General features: G+C 36.6%; 2 protein-coding genes and 1 long non-coding RNA gene across 3 annotated transcripts in view; 1 reads left to right on the top strand and 2 right to left on the bottom strand.

Moving 5' to 3' along the window:
- LOC310731697 overlaps positions 1-16,126 on the top strand; it is a 34,597-nt gene that overhangs the window by 2,237 nt on the left and 16,234 nt on the right. The gene's annotated exons all lie outside the window — the stretch shown is intronic.
- LOC310731561 (uncharacterized protein) lies at positions 1,173-7,837 on the bottom strand (the record flags this gene model as incomplete). Its single annotated transcript, XM_083551219.1, has 8 exons — positions 6,744-7,837; positions 6,493-6,604; positions 6,221-6,357; positions 6,047-6,141; positions 5,281-5,893; positions 4,901-5,069; positions 1,760-1,887; positions 1,173-1,490 (listed from the first exon to the last, which is right to left on the bottom strand). The coding sequence occupies exons 5-8, from the start codon at positions 5,305-5,307 to the stop codon at positions 1,173-1,175; spliced, it is 642 nt and encodes a 213-aa protein (XP_083407345.1). The 5' UTR covers positions 5,308-5,893; positions 6,047-6,141; positions 6,221-6,357; positions 6,493-6,604; positions 6,744-7,837.
- cd81a (CD81 molecule a) overlaps positions 9,404-16,126 on the bottom strand; it is a 30,169-nt gene continuing 23,446 nt past the window's right edge. The window contains exons 4-8 of the mRNA XM_083551489.1: positions 15,710-15,784; positions 14,300-14,413; positions 13,730-13,822; positions 13,558-13,641; positions 9,404-11,368 (exon numbers count right to left, since the gene is read on the bottom strand). Coding sequence (XP_083407615.1) covers positions 11,306-11,368; positions 13,558-13,641; positions 13,730-13,822; positions 14,300-14,413; positions 15,710-15,784 — 429 coding nt within the window. The 3' untranslated portion in view covers positions 9,404-11,305. The remainder of the gene's footprint in view (positions 11,369-13,557; positions 13,642-13,729; positions 13,823-14,299; positions 14,414-15,709; positions 15,785-16,126) is intronic.

The following is a 16,126-nucleotide window of genomic DNA, read 5'->3' as shown; positions in this document are numbered from 1 at the left end:
AAAAGCGGCAACAGTACCTATCACTAAACGATTCCACAAAACCAAATAGGGAATGGACATCAAGGTTGTCACCAGTAACTTGGACAATGGTTCCATAAACTGTATGATCAAATAAAGGAATTTGAATTCCATTGGTTTCCAGTGTTGAGATATCATGGAAAGCCGCTGTAGTATTTTATCAAACCCGTATATTTTGATATCTTGTGCATGAAATAAAGCGACTAAATGGATATTTAGTAAACTGGAGTTGTATTTAGGAGAAATATTTCTAAGGGTAAAATAGATAGCTCTTACTTATGTATTCCTCATTTTGATCCAAGGGGGTTTACACATTCAAATTCATCAAAAAAAAGTTGGATCTGAACTGCATGCCTTTGTTTTGAGAAGAGTTCATGATTCTTAAAGAACTCTCCATCGTGTATGTCAAAGAAAACCTGTTTTTTGTTGCGAGTCTCTCGCCATCATATCTTTAATTTTAGTGTGCTTATAAATAGACTGTAATGTCTCTAGAATTGGTATATATATACATATTTATCCTTAACAATGGTTTGGGCAAAGGTTCCAGTTGTTCTGTTATACCTTGTAGCAAATCTTGTTCAGAGTACAAATTCAACAGGATTATAATGCATTCTCTTGCTTTCAGTGTTCATTGCCACAAAAGGATTTAGCATTTTATCAAAACACTGGTCAATTTGTGACTCAACAATACTTTTTATGGGCTCCGCTAAAGATAAGCTGTTTTTCACAGATTCTCGAGTTTGACTATAAATGTCTCCAATCACTTCTTCTAAAGCACTAACAACATAGTTAATAGTTGTCTCTGCGACACCAGCAACTTTAAGTTCAGTTACCACTGTTGCACAACTGTCTACTATATTTGTTTTTAGGGGTACAGACTCACAGTTTGAATTTGTGTTTGGTAAATCACCTACATTCCCTAATAAAATGGATTTGGCAGTGGATGAGCTTTCACCAAAATCGAGGCATGAACTGTCAATTGCACAACATTTGCTGAGATGCTTTCGTAATCCAGAAAAACTATGGTACACATGTGAACAACCTCTTTGAGCACATTTTAACTTAAGTCTTTTCCCTGAACAAAGGCCATGGACTAACTTATAAGGGAATTGGCATCGGCATGCCTCCTTTTATAAATGAAACAAATCATCTGGTTACTGAAGCATTCTAGCTCTCAACTCAGCCACTCCGGGATTCACCTTGGTGACTTCAACATCTAGATGATAAACATTGGTTTGCAGAAAGCTATACACATTGGTCAGTTGCTGACAGTATGAGGTGCCAAAGACAAAGTGAGCTTTAAAAAGCTCATCAACACAGGCCAGTGAATTAAAGGCCTTGCATGGTAGAGCATGTTGGTCAATTACAATAAACCAACTCTGAATCCTACTTTTCTTTGGTCCGACAGCAAGTAGATACGGCTGGAGACTTTCTCCAATTGCATCCAGGTGCCCTTGGATACTGGTACCAGTCTGTGAAAGAATTAAAACATATTAGAGCCATTCGTGGCCTAACTGTTAATGTCGATATGCAGCATGAATCATTGATGTCTTCCACTAAAGTTTCTGTACATACTTCCAAGAGATTACAATAGATTGTTACTAAGTTTGTGTGAAGTAGAAAAGAATGAAAGAATTTGGAGGACAGATGATCTTCAAGTACCTGTCTGAGAAATAAGCAAGTTCAAGGTCACACAGTAAAAGAACAGTGTAAAAAGCGTCAATTGATCTGCTCTATTCACCTTGATGAATTTCACAAGACTATCACATGCTTGTAAAGCTGAGATTTTTCCCGGTCTTTTGCGGCCTCGATTTGAAGGTGGCAAAAGTTGAACCGGAATCAGAATTGACGACATGTCGCTGTCCCAACCTGGAGACATGGAAAACAAAGTGAATTTCTTTTAAAGGCCTGTCATTTTGGTTTTTAGCTAGAAGGTGTTGAACATACCATCCTACTCAGTTTCACTTGACTTAACACTACTTGGAAGATGAGCCTGTAATACATTAACTAGTATTACAGTATTGACTTATTATGAACAGTCTTGACTACAGGTGTACGATGTCATACAGTATGCTGACAGTATGCCAGTAAAACATAAACCATGCTTTTGTTATTCAGAGCTCCAAATGAAAACAATTTCAGATTGTAAATCTGCAACTCCTGTATGTGGCCCTTGTGCATAAAATGGTAGATCAGGGTAGAAATGTTAGAGCAACAAGTGATTTTCATACAGTTTACCCATTACAAGTCGGTATGAAACATGCATGTCTAATGGGTAAAGTTGTGACCACATCTGAAACTTTTGCCATAATTGCTTAATCAATGATGATAAATGTCATCAGTGCCTATGCTCCACAAGTTGGCTGTGAGATGGAGGAGAAAGAAAGATTCTGGAGTAAATTAGATGAAGTGGTAGATGGCGTACCTAGAAAAGAACGATTGGTGAATGGGGCAGACTTTAATGGGCATGTAGGTGAAGGGAACAGAGGTGATGAGGAGGTGATGGGTAGGTATGGTTTTAAGGAGAGGAATGTGGAAGGGCAGATGGTGGTAGATTTTGCTAAAAGGATGGAAATGGCAGTGGTGAACACGTATTTTAAGAAGAAGGAGGATCATAGGGTGACGTATAAGAGTGGAGGAAGGTGCACACAGGTGGATTATCTTCTGTGTAGGAGATGCAACCTGAAGGAGATTGGAGACTGTAAGGTGTTGGCGGGGGACAGTGTAGCTAGACAGCATCGGATGGTGGTCTGTAGGATGGTTTTGGAGGGGAAAAAGAAAAGGAGGAGAGTGAGGACTGAAAGAAGAATAAGATGGTGGAAACTGAAGGTGGAAGAGTGTAGTGTGAGGTTCAGGGAAGAGGTCAGACAGGGGCTCGGTGGTGGTGAAGAGGTGCTGGATGATTGGGCAACTACTGCAGGAGTGATGAGGGAGGCAGCTAGAAAAGTACTTGGTGTGACATCTGGAAATAGAAAGCAAGACAAGGAGACGTGGTGGTGGAATGAGGAAGTGCAGGAGAGCATAATGATGAGAAAAGTAGGCAGGAGTACAAGGAAATGCGGCAGCAGGTAAAAAGGGATGTGGCGAAAGCCAAGGAAAAGGCATATGAGGAGCTGTATGAGAGGTTGAACACTAAGGAAGGAAAAAAAGGATTTATAACGATTGGCCAGGCAGAGGGACCGAGCTGGGAAGGATGTACTGCAACTTAGAGCAATAAAGGATGGAGAGGGAAATGTCTTGACTAGTGAGGAGAGTGTGTTGAGAAGGTGGAGGGAGTATTTTGAGCAGCTGATGAATGAGGAAAATGAGAAAGAGAGAAGGTTGGATGATGTGGAGTTGGTGAACCAGGATGTGGATAGGATTAGTAAGGAGGAAGTAAGAGCAGCGATTAAGAGGATGAAGAGTGGAAAGTCGGTTGGACCAGATGATATACCTGTAGAAGCGTGAAGATGTTTAGGAGAGATGGCAGTGGAGTTTTTAACCAGATTGTTTAACAGGATTTTGGAAGGTGAAAAGATGCCTGAGGAATGGAGAAGAAGTGTGCTGGCACTGATCTTTAAGCATAAGGGAGATGTGCAGACCTGCAGTAACTACAGGGGAATTAAGTTGATCAGTCACACTATGAAGTTATGGGAAAGAGTAGTGGAAGCCAGGCTGAGAGAAGAGGTGACCATCTGTGAGCAACAGTATGGTTTCATGCCGAGGAAGAGCACCACAGATGCCTTATTTGCTTTGAGGATGTTGTTGTGGAAGTATAGAGAAGGACAGAAGGAGTTGCATTGTGTGTTTGTGGATTTGGAGAAAGCGTACGACAGAGTGCCAAGAAAGGAGTTGTGGTATTGTATGAGGAAGTCAGGTGTGTCAGAGAAGTATGTGAGGGTGGTGCAGGACATGTATGAGAACAGTGTGACGGCAGTGAAGTGTGCAGTAGGTACGACAGACTGGTTCAGGGTGAAGGTTGGACTGCATCAAGGATCAGCCCTGAGCCCTTTCCTGTTTGCAGTGGTGATGGATAGGTTGACAGACAAGGTCAGACAGGAGTCTCCCTGGACTATGATGTTTGCAGATGATATTGTGATTTGTGGTGAGAGTAGGGAGCAGGTCGAGAAGAGCCTGGAGAGGTGGAGGTATGCGCTGGAGAGAAGGGGAATGAAAGTCAGTAGGAGTAAGACAGAGTACATGTGTGTGAATGAGAGGGAGGGCAGTGGAGTGATGCGGTTGCAGGGAGAAGAGGTGGAAAAGGTGGAGGAGTTCAGGTACCTGGGGTCAACAGTGCAAAGTAATGGAGAGTGTGTTAGGGAAGTAAAGAAAAGAGTGCAGGCAGGGTGGAGTGGGTGGAGAAGAGTGGCAGGAGTGATTTGTGATAGTAGGGTATCTGCAAGAATGAAAGGGAAAGGTTATAGGTCTGTGGTGAGACCTGCGATGTTGTATGGATTAGAGACAGTGGCATTGAGTAAAAGACAGGAGGTGGAGCTGGAGGTAGCAGAGCTGAAGATGTTAAGGTTTTCGTTGGGAGTGACGAGGATGGACAAGATTAGAAATGAGTTTATTAGAGGGACAGCGCATGTAGGATGTTTCGGTGACAAGGTGAGGGAGGCGAGATTGAGATGGTTTGGACATGTGCAGAGGAGGGACATGAATTATATTGTTAGAAGAATGCTGAGGATGGAGCCACCAGGTAGGAGGAAAAGAGGAAGGCCAAGGAGGAGGTTCATGGATGTGGTGAGGGAAGACATGCAGGTAGTTGGTGTGAAAGAGGCAGATGTAGAGGACAGGGTGGTATGGAGACGGATGATCCGCTGTGGCGACCCCTAATGGAAGCAGCCGAAAGAAGAAGAAGAAGAAGAAGAAGTTAACTTAAGCTATAGCACAATATAGTTACCTTCTTCAACTTCATTGGCTTCAGCATTTTGGATGAGGTCTTGGAGCTCACAAGTCTGTGTGAGGCCACGGCTCTGGGCAATAACCTTTGGTTTTATGCTGGTGCACCACTTTTTCAACAACTTTGCAGAGGTTGCATCACCAAATAGAAGTCTAAAATCTTTATCAATCTGCCAAAGATAATAAAAGTCAGTACCACAGTAGGAACTAAGTTTGTTTACAAGTCTATTAGGGCAAAACAATAAAAATTGATTTTATCTTTATAATTCTAACATTCCAAGCCTGGAATCGTGGGAAAATTGATAGAATATCAGTTGACTCTTTAGGGTCATGAAGCAGCTTCTGGCGATAGGCCAGCGTTAACCTCATCTTTTCCTTTACCACTGCCTCGTCAGCTGTATGCTTCATCAGGGCAATTGCTTCCTGACACTGAAGTTCATCGTTTAACAAACTATCTCCTTTGCGGGGATACCTTTCAGCAGTTGGCCCTCATGAAATTGTTTAAGACAATATGAAAACCACATTTGTAATTCTTTTTATTTTTAGAGCACAACACGTTAACACCAAAGAAGATAAATGACAGAAAACAACATGGAAAACATTAATATATATCCCAGAATGACATTTAAATTTGCCAACCTTTAGAGATTATGAAAAACGTTCACATTCAAAGAGAAAAGCAATTATATTTTGTAGAGATACTATAACATGTGACCTCATTCTCACTATAGAACAAAAGAATACTTCAAATAAAAGACACAAATGTTAAGATGAGTAAAATAATCCAATAATGCAAACGTTGCATATTTATTTAAAAAATAAATAAATAAAATGTTAGTCAAGCCTTGCAGCCAAGCACTGATTAAACATCAAACCTTTCACCTGTTTGTGGTTGCCATTGGCGTTTCTTCCGACCCTCCGATGCTTCGTTTTGCAGAGTTTTAATTCTCAATGCCAAAAATCCACTTCCATCTTCTGTATTGTAATAATGCTCCTATGACCATAACAAACAGACCTAAAGGTTATACATTACTAGACTAAGAAAATAAATAGCACTTCAATTATACTGTAAATAATATTTATTTTGCAAGATGCAGTAAATCCTCCTTCTGTAAATCAAATAGATTGAAAGGCAACAGCTACTAACATAGCCATAGTTTGCTCCTGGGGTCAGCCAAATTTGGGAAGAGAGAGATGATTCCCTTTGCATATTGTTCCTTCAAGTGTTGCGAAGGCCTTGTTCTACACACACAAACATAAACCAATTACAACCCATAACATCAGAAACATTAATTTACAAGGTACTGTGTAAACAACCTACCCATGTTCATTTGTCAAATGTGCTACCAAGATTTTCACCATGTCACGTCTTCGGCTATCTGACAGACTTTTAGTGCGAGCGTATTCACTTGCAATCTTTTTACCTCCAGGGCTGGTCTTTAGGATATCTTCAATCATCTGAAAGAGGGGATGATATAATATTGAGCAAAGATGAGAAAATAACAACTGGCAACTGTATATTGTTCCAAATATCATAAATTTTTAAGTAGTTTCATATAGATGTAATTCAGAGACAAGATTGGTGATCCTTACTTGAGCAAGATGTTCCTCTGCTTGATTTTTTTTAGGAGGACTTCTAATCAAAATTGCTGTGTCGTCAGACTCTGATGTGCCTTCGGTATCTCCTACTGAGCTTGAGCTTAATCTTCAATATAAACCATACCTATAGTCTGATTAACTGTTCATACTATTTTTATATCATGGTATACAACTATTGAGAATGAGTACAATAGACACATTAGTCTATGCAAAAATAAAATGTATAAGCATGTAAAACATTTTACCATCAAAACATTCTTTGCCTGGTATAAAAATTTTTAGGACACCAAGGTCTGGTCGTGTCAGCAGGTATTCAAATGCTTCCCCATCAACCTCTGTCTTCGAGTCATCAAAGACTTTCACATCCATTGTAGGAAGATCAAATTTCTTGCCAACTGAAGGATGACAAACCATTGCCAAATTAACAAAAACCAGCAATGCCAAAGGAAGTTTTTATACCCCATAAGATACAACCATAAACTTAGTTTTATACTATTAAAATGTTTAGAAGGAAACGTATTAATGATATTAACAATGTTAAAGTTTCTCCTCTTACCACATTCCAAAACGTTTGAAACGTAAAAGGTTTTGAAGAAAAAAAATATTTTTTACTATCTTTGAACTTCACTCTAACAATGTTGTTGGTTTGCATCCTGAAGGAAACAAAAAGATGAACACAAGGCAATATTACTCACTGTCAGATGAAGATGACATTCAACATGAATTATTTTTTCTTTACTGGTGTGTTTTTAATTTGTAATAACTGTTCAATAGTTTATGCATGGTGCTAGCATGCATGCTAGCCGTATTCAGACCATTTTTCTCATGGATGTTCGAAAATATAATCCTAATGGCACCTCAATGATAAAACTCATGCATTCAGATGGCGATTTATTCACGATTTAGGAGCGGGTTTTGTATGAATAAAAGTGTCTATATAAAAAATCGCAAGGTCATTGCACAGTGTTCCACAATAATGGCACAATCGCACATGTGCTGAGGAGTTTGCAAATTCAGTGTGAGCGCCCTAACACTCGCAAAAAATATTCTTTAATTAATGATCAAAAGTCCAACAACGAGCTTGTGAATGAAAGGGTACAACATTCTGGATTCAGACGCCAAAAAAAATAACGAATAGCCCCTGTAAATATTGATAATACCTTACATTACCGTGAGAAATTCGAGTCTGAATAGAGCTAATGCACATCAAAATGGCCTCCAGCAATCCAGTTAGGGCTCCAGTTTAACTTTTTACCGAGTCAAGTACATGTGGTGCACAATTCGATCCTCGCCACAATAATTTAGCTTTCAAACATTTAATAATCAGTTGGCAATTTCAGTCAAATAATATTAATAAATTACTCTGCCATTTTTCCTGTGCAGGGGGTCAGGGGTGGACATTGCTAAAATCAAGAATGTTTTTAAAAGGTGGCTTCTTCTTTTTTAAACAGTGTGAGGCCGGTGACTTAATGGTGAGCTTTTTCTTCTATATGCATTTGTGTACTTCTTTTAAAATAATTTCTTTGAATCCTTTTCCCTTGCAATTCTCTCTGTTTAAAAGGAGAACTAAGAAGCCTTTGTCTCTTAAATGAAAAGGTCTATATTTGACTACTCAATCAGATAAGCCTAAACCATAAATGTGACAAGTCACCATGTGAGGAATTGGGTAGCTAAGTGATTAAGATGTAAGACTTGTGATTGGAGGTTCAAATAAAAGTTCCAAGACTGCCACTGCTGGGCACTTCATCACGGCCCTTAGCCTTGAATGCTCAGTTGTATAAATGAGATCATTGTAAGTTGTTTTGGATTAAGGTGTCTGCCAAATTCTGTAAATGTTTGTCAGTGTTCACTGTTCCTTACAAAAGCCTCACTTTTATTCACAGTCCTGAGAATCTTTTTAAAGTGGTTCTTCCTCTACTGAATTCGCTTTAGCCTCAGATAAACCTTCACGATGCTGCATTTTTTTAAATCAAAAATTCCTTCTTGAATTTTAGGACAAGTAGGAGTGCAAACTAAATACATGAAACAAGTTGCCACCACCTTGCTCATCAGGGACAAACTTACACATATAAAGAACACCTTAAAAGTTACTATACAAATAAAAATTAATTGAAACCAAGAAATATCTTGATTCATCCAGATAGAATGGGTGAATATGTTTTAAAGGTTTCTTTTAACCTCATCCATTCCATTCCATATATGTCCTTACCGCAGTTCATTTTCATTTCCTTACATTGACAAAAGAACAAAAAAGTGTTGGAGCAATTGTTGAGTGTACATCTGCCCATAGACTCTTATTATAGCTAAGTATCAAGTTAACATGGATAAAATATTTTATTTCTTGTGTACTTTTCCCTTTCTTTTCTGCATAGATACATAAATTAAGCTCCATTAAACATAAAGTAACTGTTAAGGCCTCAGATCTATAATATTGTATTATTCTTTAGGAAATCTATTATATCCTGATTTATTTACCTTTATTTACCTAATTTATGTATCTTATATCTGATCCTGTTAAATCCAGTATATTTTATTCACTTTGGGGCCAAAATTATGTCGAAAACCTGGCCATTGCAGACATATTTGGGTTGCATAATTGTTGCTGCAAAGTTATAAGCACACTATTGCAAGGTTTCTGTGTATTCTGTAGAGTTAATATTTTACTTCGCTTAAACTTTGGGGCTCACTGAACACCTCTGAGACGAGCTGAACTGGATGTGTGCCAGCATTCCTTACCAATAATCCTAAATCTAGTGGAAAGCTTTCCCAAAAGTACGGACGTGTTCTTGTTTTGGAATGGTACGTTCAAGTAAACATAGTTGTTATGGGTTATTGTCTACACATATTTGATTATATATTGTATATGTAGTGGTTTGCCTTTGAAATAAATAACATGTGACATACATTTTATTTGTAAAATACATTTAATCCCTAAGTATTTGGGCAACAAAAAAGAACAAAAAAACTATATGATTTAGGTGAACCAGGACAGAGATTGGAGTGATAGCTGCCAGTGGATCTCACTTTACTGAAAATCCATCCAACATAAGCTCACAATTACTGTATGCATTCCTTCGCTTCTTTTTTGTATAATTCCTAACCTTCCTAGTGTCTACTTCTGTTGCCCTGCAAGGATCCCAAAGGCCTGGCTGGCTTTCACAGTAATTTCTGTCCTTTATTTGACAAAGTACCAGAAAAAAAGATATCACAATGCCTTTACATAGTCATTAGTACAATAATATATAGCTGTACATATTACAAGACAATTGATCAGCATAGGCAATAAGTGACAATTACAACTTGTATGTAGGAAACGATGTAAATGGGGTGTGTGTGTGCATGTATGTAAGTGTTAGGGTAAAAGGTTCATAGATGACTGAAGTGCATTACATTTATGTAGTGAATATGATGTAGATGGATTTCCTCAATGGTTTAAAGAACGAATTACCCAAAGATAACAGAACGTTGAAGTGTTTGTGCGCTCAATAAAATTAATGCTGTTTGAGCGACACCTTGTGACGAGAAGAGGTACAGTACTAGCAGCGGCAGTGAGGTTTTAACTCCTAAATACTAGATTTTTCCAACAGGCTTTACTATCAACACACCAAAAACACACTCGCACACCAGAGCCTTACGGTACACTCAGCAGACTGATTATGGGATGCTATGACATTGTTAAGTAATCCCCAGCATATTTGGCAAAAAGGAGTTACTATGATGTAAATCAAAACAATATCTTTTTTTTTAAGCACAGCATTATAGAGAACAATATATGTGTAACTTCCACTAGGAATCAACAGGACATACTAGATAATGTAGTCTTCATTTTTTTTTTTTTTTTTTTTAAGTATAGGACATTCTGTCAATAAGATTGGTAGGTGCATATAAGAGCTTTGGCTTGGGTTAGTTAGAGCGTGAGGGTGGCCTAGGGTCAGAGGTCAAACAAAATCCAGCAGTCGTTATACAAACAATCCTGCTGGTTTGCAACTTCCCCCAGCAGACAACATGCGGGCATACATTAGTCAGAGCATTAGCAATAGAGGAAATTTTAGTTAATTTCTAAAGACTCTAAAGGATGTAAGAGCATGGACATGCTTGCAACAACTATGATTCTGGCAGTTTGTTGGCCCACAATGTATGGCAAACAAAGGAAGCCAAGGCAACACATCATTATATACTTAGGCTACACCGAGGTACAGGAATCTTTAATATTCACGTTTTAAGGTTTGACCTCCTTTCTTTTCACTAATACTGTTTCTTAGTGGTTGATTTTTCGAGAAAACGTATAAGCACATTCAGAAAAGAAGGTCTATAGGGCTGTTTAATTACAATATCCATGCTGGAAGGCCAAATGGCTGCAAATATATACAATTTTTTTTTACATACATAAGAAATTAATAACATCTTACGTACATAATTGAAAAATAAAAGAAACCAATAAAAATAGCCATTGTCCTTACTACTACAGAAAACAGAATGTAAAAGGCCATTGTGTTGTACGTTTGGTTTTTTTTTTGGTTTTTTGTTTTTATTGTGTGTGTGTAAGCGTCTAATAATTCTATCCTAGCCTGCCATTGTCTACAAGAATGCGCATGTAGCATACACAACTGCAAACAGTGACAGAGCATCACATTAGAATAAAAGTAACACACCATAGAATAAATCATTTGTTCCATAAGACAAACTGACTATATTAGGAAATTAGGGTAGATACAAAAATTAATCAGAAGAATATGTTTTCCTTCAGTTTTATTGGCTGGTATCTCCAGATGCCCCACACCTACAGCCTGATTCATCCAATCGTCTTTCAGTACACAGGGCTGTTTCGGATTCCACAGCAGAGCACCATGCTGAAGATCATCTCAAAGATCTTTGAAATAGAAAAAAAGAAAAAATTCTTAATTCAGAGGCTCACAAAAGTTAGGATAGACAATAAGATAATATTTAAAATGGTGAAACTTTTCTCATGGGTAACTTAATATTTCAAACAAGATCTATTAGGGGTGTAACGGTACACATATTCGTACTGAAAATTTACGGTACAGGGCTTTCGGTTCGGTACACACGTGTACGAATGCCTTTTTACCTGTGGAACATAGTCAAAATCTGATTTACCTCAGGAGCGTATTAAGTGGTGGACTACAAGTTTTTTTAGCCTCTGCCTCACAGATTAAGTGGATTAAAAAATATATATATTACTATTAAGCTTAAAAACACACACAATGCCAAAGGTATAAAAAACTGTGTCACTGTGGTGGCATTGTTGTGTGTGTTTTGAAGCTGGACATAAAACAGTACAGAATCCATAGCACTAGCGTTAGCCGCTAGCCACTTCCTGGTTAGCGGCTTACGCTAGCGCTATGGATTCTCTAGCGTTTTATGTCCAGCTTCAAGAATTTCTCTTAAAAGGAGAAAATCCTGACAATTCAACATAATAGGAGTTCAACATATTAAATTAAGAGTTCAACATATTACATTTTTATATTTAAAATTAAATATCAAATGTAAAATGCACACAAACCCACAATATGCATATACAGTACATATATTACCCAAATGGGTCTAAGAAATTTAAACTATTTTAGGGCTGTAATGATTCGATTGCAAAAATTAATCAGGCAAATTATTTTGCCTTGATGTTTTGTTTGGTCCATTTAACTACACACGGAGCAATGTGTTTCCCACGGACAACCAGCTCTGGGAGAAACGGAACAAGACAGATGAAGCACACAAGACCTTGTTCATACACCAACAGCATCAAACTTCAGGCTGACATGTTTTACCGGTGGATGCACCAAAAATGTCGGATGTTTACGAGAAAAAAAATTCAGAATTGCGAGGAATGAAGTGTGAATTGCAAAAAAAACCCCAACAAAAAACGTTGGAATTAGTCAATCTTTTTTGAATGAGTCAGAAATGGGTTTCCATAGGATTCAGGCCAACGTAGGAGACAGAAAGTTTCCAAAGTTTGGGATCATATCAAATTCTAACAAACACAGTGAGTTTACTTTTTTTTTATTATTATTTTTTTTTTGTATTTACATTTTGATGTATTATGGCAAATAAATGCACTGGGTTTATGAACTGGGTTTAGTTTTCACAGATATTCTTGTATGCAATTTCAGCAATTAAAAATTAAAATTTTATAAAAAAGGAAAATTACTTTTTAATTTTAAGAGACCTGTATTATGTTCTCTTGTATATTTACTATTGCTCTTTAATAAAGAATAAGTCATTCTTATCTGATTACTTGATTTAATCAATGTTATAATTGTTAGAATACTCGATTAATATAATAATCAATAGCAACAGCCCTAAAATATTTAATTAAATATTTCCAATAATTTAATCAATTTAATTTGCCAATTTATTTGATTGCTCAATTTACTCAATATTAAAAGAAGAATATTGCATTAATTAGATTTATTCTATTTTATTTTTATAAAATATTATAAAACATGATTATATATATTGTTTACCAAGCAGGCAATTAGTTAATGTAATAATGTGTACTGTTCAAATGTTGATCAAAAATGTTAATAATAATAAACTGCATTAAGTAAAAAACGAGCAAGCAATTTTATGTTTTGCGTTTCTTACCACTAACCATACTGAAATTGAACCGAACTGTGACTTAAAATCCTAAGATTACCCATATTAAACCACAGCTAGTTTTTTACTAATCATACAAAGGTCTTTTAAGAGTCTTTTACTTGTCACTATCTATAAGACTACACTAAAATCTTATCTGGATTATAAAACCTAAAGTTTGATATGTCCTCTGTGTCATATTAATCAGTGAAAATCTTGTTTATAACTTAAAAATGTTTATATTTATAAACTCTATAAGAGTTATAAATAAAATTACTATGTTCATCAATTTATTTCATCAGATTATTAATGCACATTATCTGGGTCACATACACACAAACATTCTTCAGGTGGGCATGAACAATATTTTATAATTTATAAGATTTGTTTTTCAATTTCAAAGGCTGCCTGATCTCACTACTAACAGATTCTTTATAAGGTTTGAAAGTCAAGCAGGAAATCACTCACCATGATGATAGCAACGACCAAGGCAGCAATGCCAATCAGGTAGATCTTGTCAGTAAAAAGCTCTTTGATTTTCGAGTGACAGTCCTGAGAAAGGATCAAATTACTTGGTCAGAAACATCCCAGTGTACATGGAAAAAAAAATACCAAATTTGGACTGGATGTGTATTTATACCTGATTAATATCAAAAGCTCCTTTATTAGGGCATAGATCGGTCATCCAGCCAGTCAAAAGTGAGGTTGCAGTACCCTTGCCACAGCATTGCAGCTGAAAAATTAAGAGATAGCACATTTTATATAAAATAAGGTCAGTGTATAACACTTGATTGAAGTTAAAAAAACAAAACAAAAAAAAGGTAATGACTGAACATAAAAAGTACAAAAATGTGTGTTATATAATGCCTTATAATATATCCACAGTTACTAAATAATAATTTTCTTCTGCATAATTACTGACTAAGCGAATTTGATGTAAAAGCATTACGATTTTTTTTCTCCTATGTAATGTTAAACACTTAAAAACCTTTAAAAAAAAAAATTTTTTTTAGTTGTACTTTTTTCTTACACAAACATTTTCAAGTAAAAGTAAAGATAATACTATTGGCGATATATCATGCTAATTGTCACGTATTCCAGAATGTCTTTGAAAAAGACATTAATAATTATATTACTATTAAATTCATCAACCCCTAAATTACCCTTTATGCAACACACATTAAATATGGGCCAGAGTAGGTGAACTCACAGTCTCGTGGAAGACTTTCAGTACAGCAGCAGCAGCTTCTTTCTTCTCAGCGACAGTCGACTGAATTCCTCGATCATACACAGTGTCATAGAAGCCGATTACGTCTTTAGAAATCTAAAGAACAGTATAGAGAATCATGGTAACTCACTGCAAGCTGTTATCTATGTTTGTAAAGAAAATGTGATGTGCATACACATTATAGTGTTTAAATTCTTGTATATGTATATATATATATATATATTAGGGCTGGGAATCGATTAAAAAAAATTAACTTATTAATTGCACATTTTCTGTAATTAATTGCAATTAATTGTTTTCCCCCCCAAGCTTGTTATCATCAATATTTACATGTAGAATCACCTAATTAAATTAAACAACACAAAGTTTTTAATGACATAACATTTTAATGACATTTGAACTGTAAACAGACTCTCCACAGAACCACAGAGTAGCTGTTCCCATCAAATAAAATGTGTGCAGCAACCACTCTGTGGTCTGACTCACAGTAAGGGCAAACGAACGCAATCGCCACTCTTCATCTATGAAGTGCGCTGTGACACCCAAGTAGTTGTCATTGCTCACCGATGTCCAGTGATCTCCTGTGAGAGCGACATATTTTGCTTTCTCTAATATGTCCATCCTTCGCGCCCTCTCGCTGTCATACAAACTGTGTATTCTTGAAATAATCGTTCTTCTCGAGGGTAGATTGTAAGACGTGTCTCCTGATGCAATTTGCATGATTTCTCTCAGTCCCTCGTCTTCCACAGTGCTAACTGGGCGGCAGTTTCTAGCTATCCATTTAGCTAAAGCATCGGTTAATTTATCAGTTACAGGTTTGGTCAATGGCCTGCCACGATTACTGTAGCACTCTAGTAACGTGGATTGGCGAGGCGCTCCTGTAGCCTCGCTAGTTATGTTGCTAGCACCTGGGTGCTTTGCTTTTAAATGGTAGATTAAAGACGAATTGCTTCTATAATATTTTAATTCAGCTTTGCAAATCGTACACACCATCTTTGTTTTATCAAACAGGCCATCAGGCAACTTTTTAAATGTAAACATTCCTCCTAAAACTCCATCTTTGTTCATCTCCATCATGACAGGGTAACTGTTCGGCACATTCACAATAAGCAATAGGAAGTCATGGAAACAAGCAAAAAAAAAAAAAAAAAAAAAAAAAAAGTGCTGCGTCAATTGCGTTATTTTTTTTTAACGCGTTAAACATCTAAAATTAATCGCAAAGATTAACGCGTTAATTCCCCCATCCCTAATATATATATATATATATATATATATATATATATATATATATATATATATATATATATATATATATACATACATACACACACACACACACACACACACACACACACACACACACACACACACACAATATATATTTTCCCTCACCTGGTCTTTGTTGATAAATCCCCAGATACCGGCAGCAACCTCACAGGCAAACAGAATGACCAGACAGGTAAAGAACTAGGAAGAAAAGAAATGCAGAGTGATTATGTATTTCTTTTTTCTTTCTTCAATCTACCTGAAATTAAACTCTCACATTGAGGGTGTTGGTAATTATAATTAAATTACAGTGCAATTGCTTTTATACTATTGAGATTATTTCAAACATACATTTTAACTCTTCCATCACAAGTGGAATGTTTGAATTCCTCTCTATGTAGTCACCCCTTCAAAAAAGAGCTACATCATTAGCATTATTTTACTCACGAAAATATAATTAGCTTATATTTCACTCAGTAGATGTAATTATTTTGATATTTTACAGTACGGTCTTTGCACCTGGCCTTTACTTGTAAATTTGGG

The sequence above is a fragment of the Silurus aristotelis genome, assembly GCF_946808225.1.
Source record: "Silurus aristotelis genome assembly, chromosome: 9".
Lineage (NCBI taxonomy): Eukaryota > Metazoa > Chordata > Actinopteri > Siluriformes > Siluridae > Silurus > Silurus aristotelis.
This window is presented reverse-complemented; position numbering and strand designations above follow the sequence as displayed.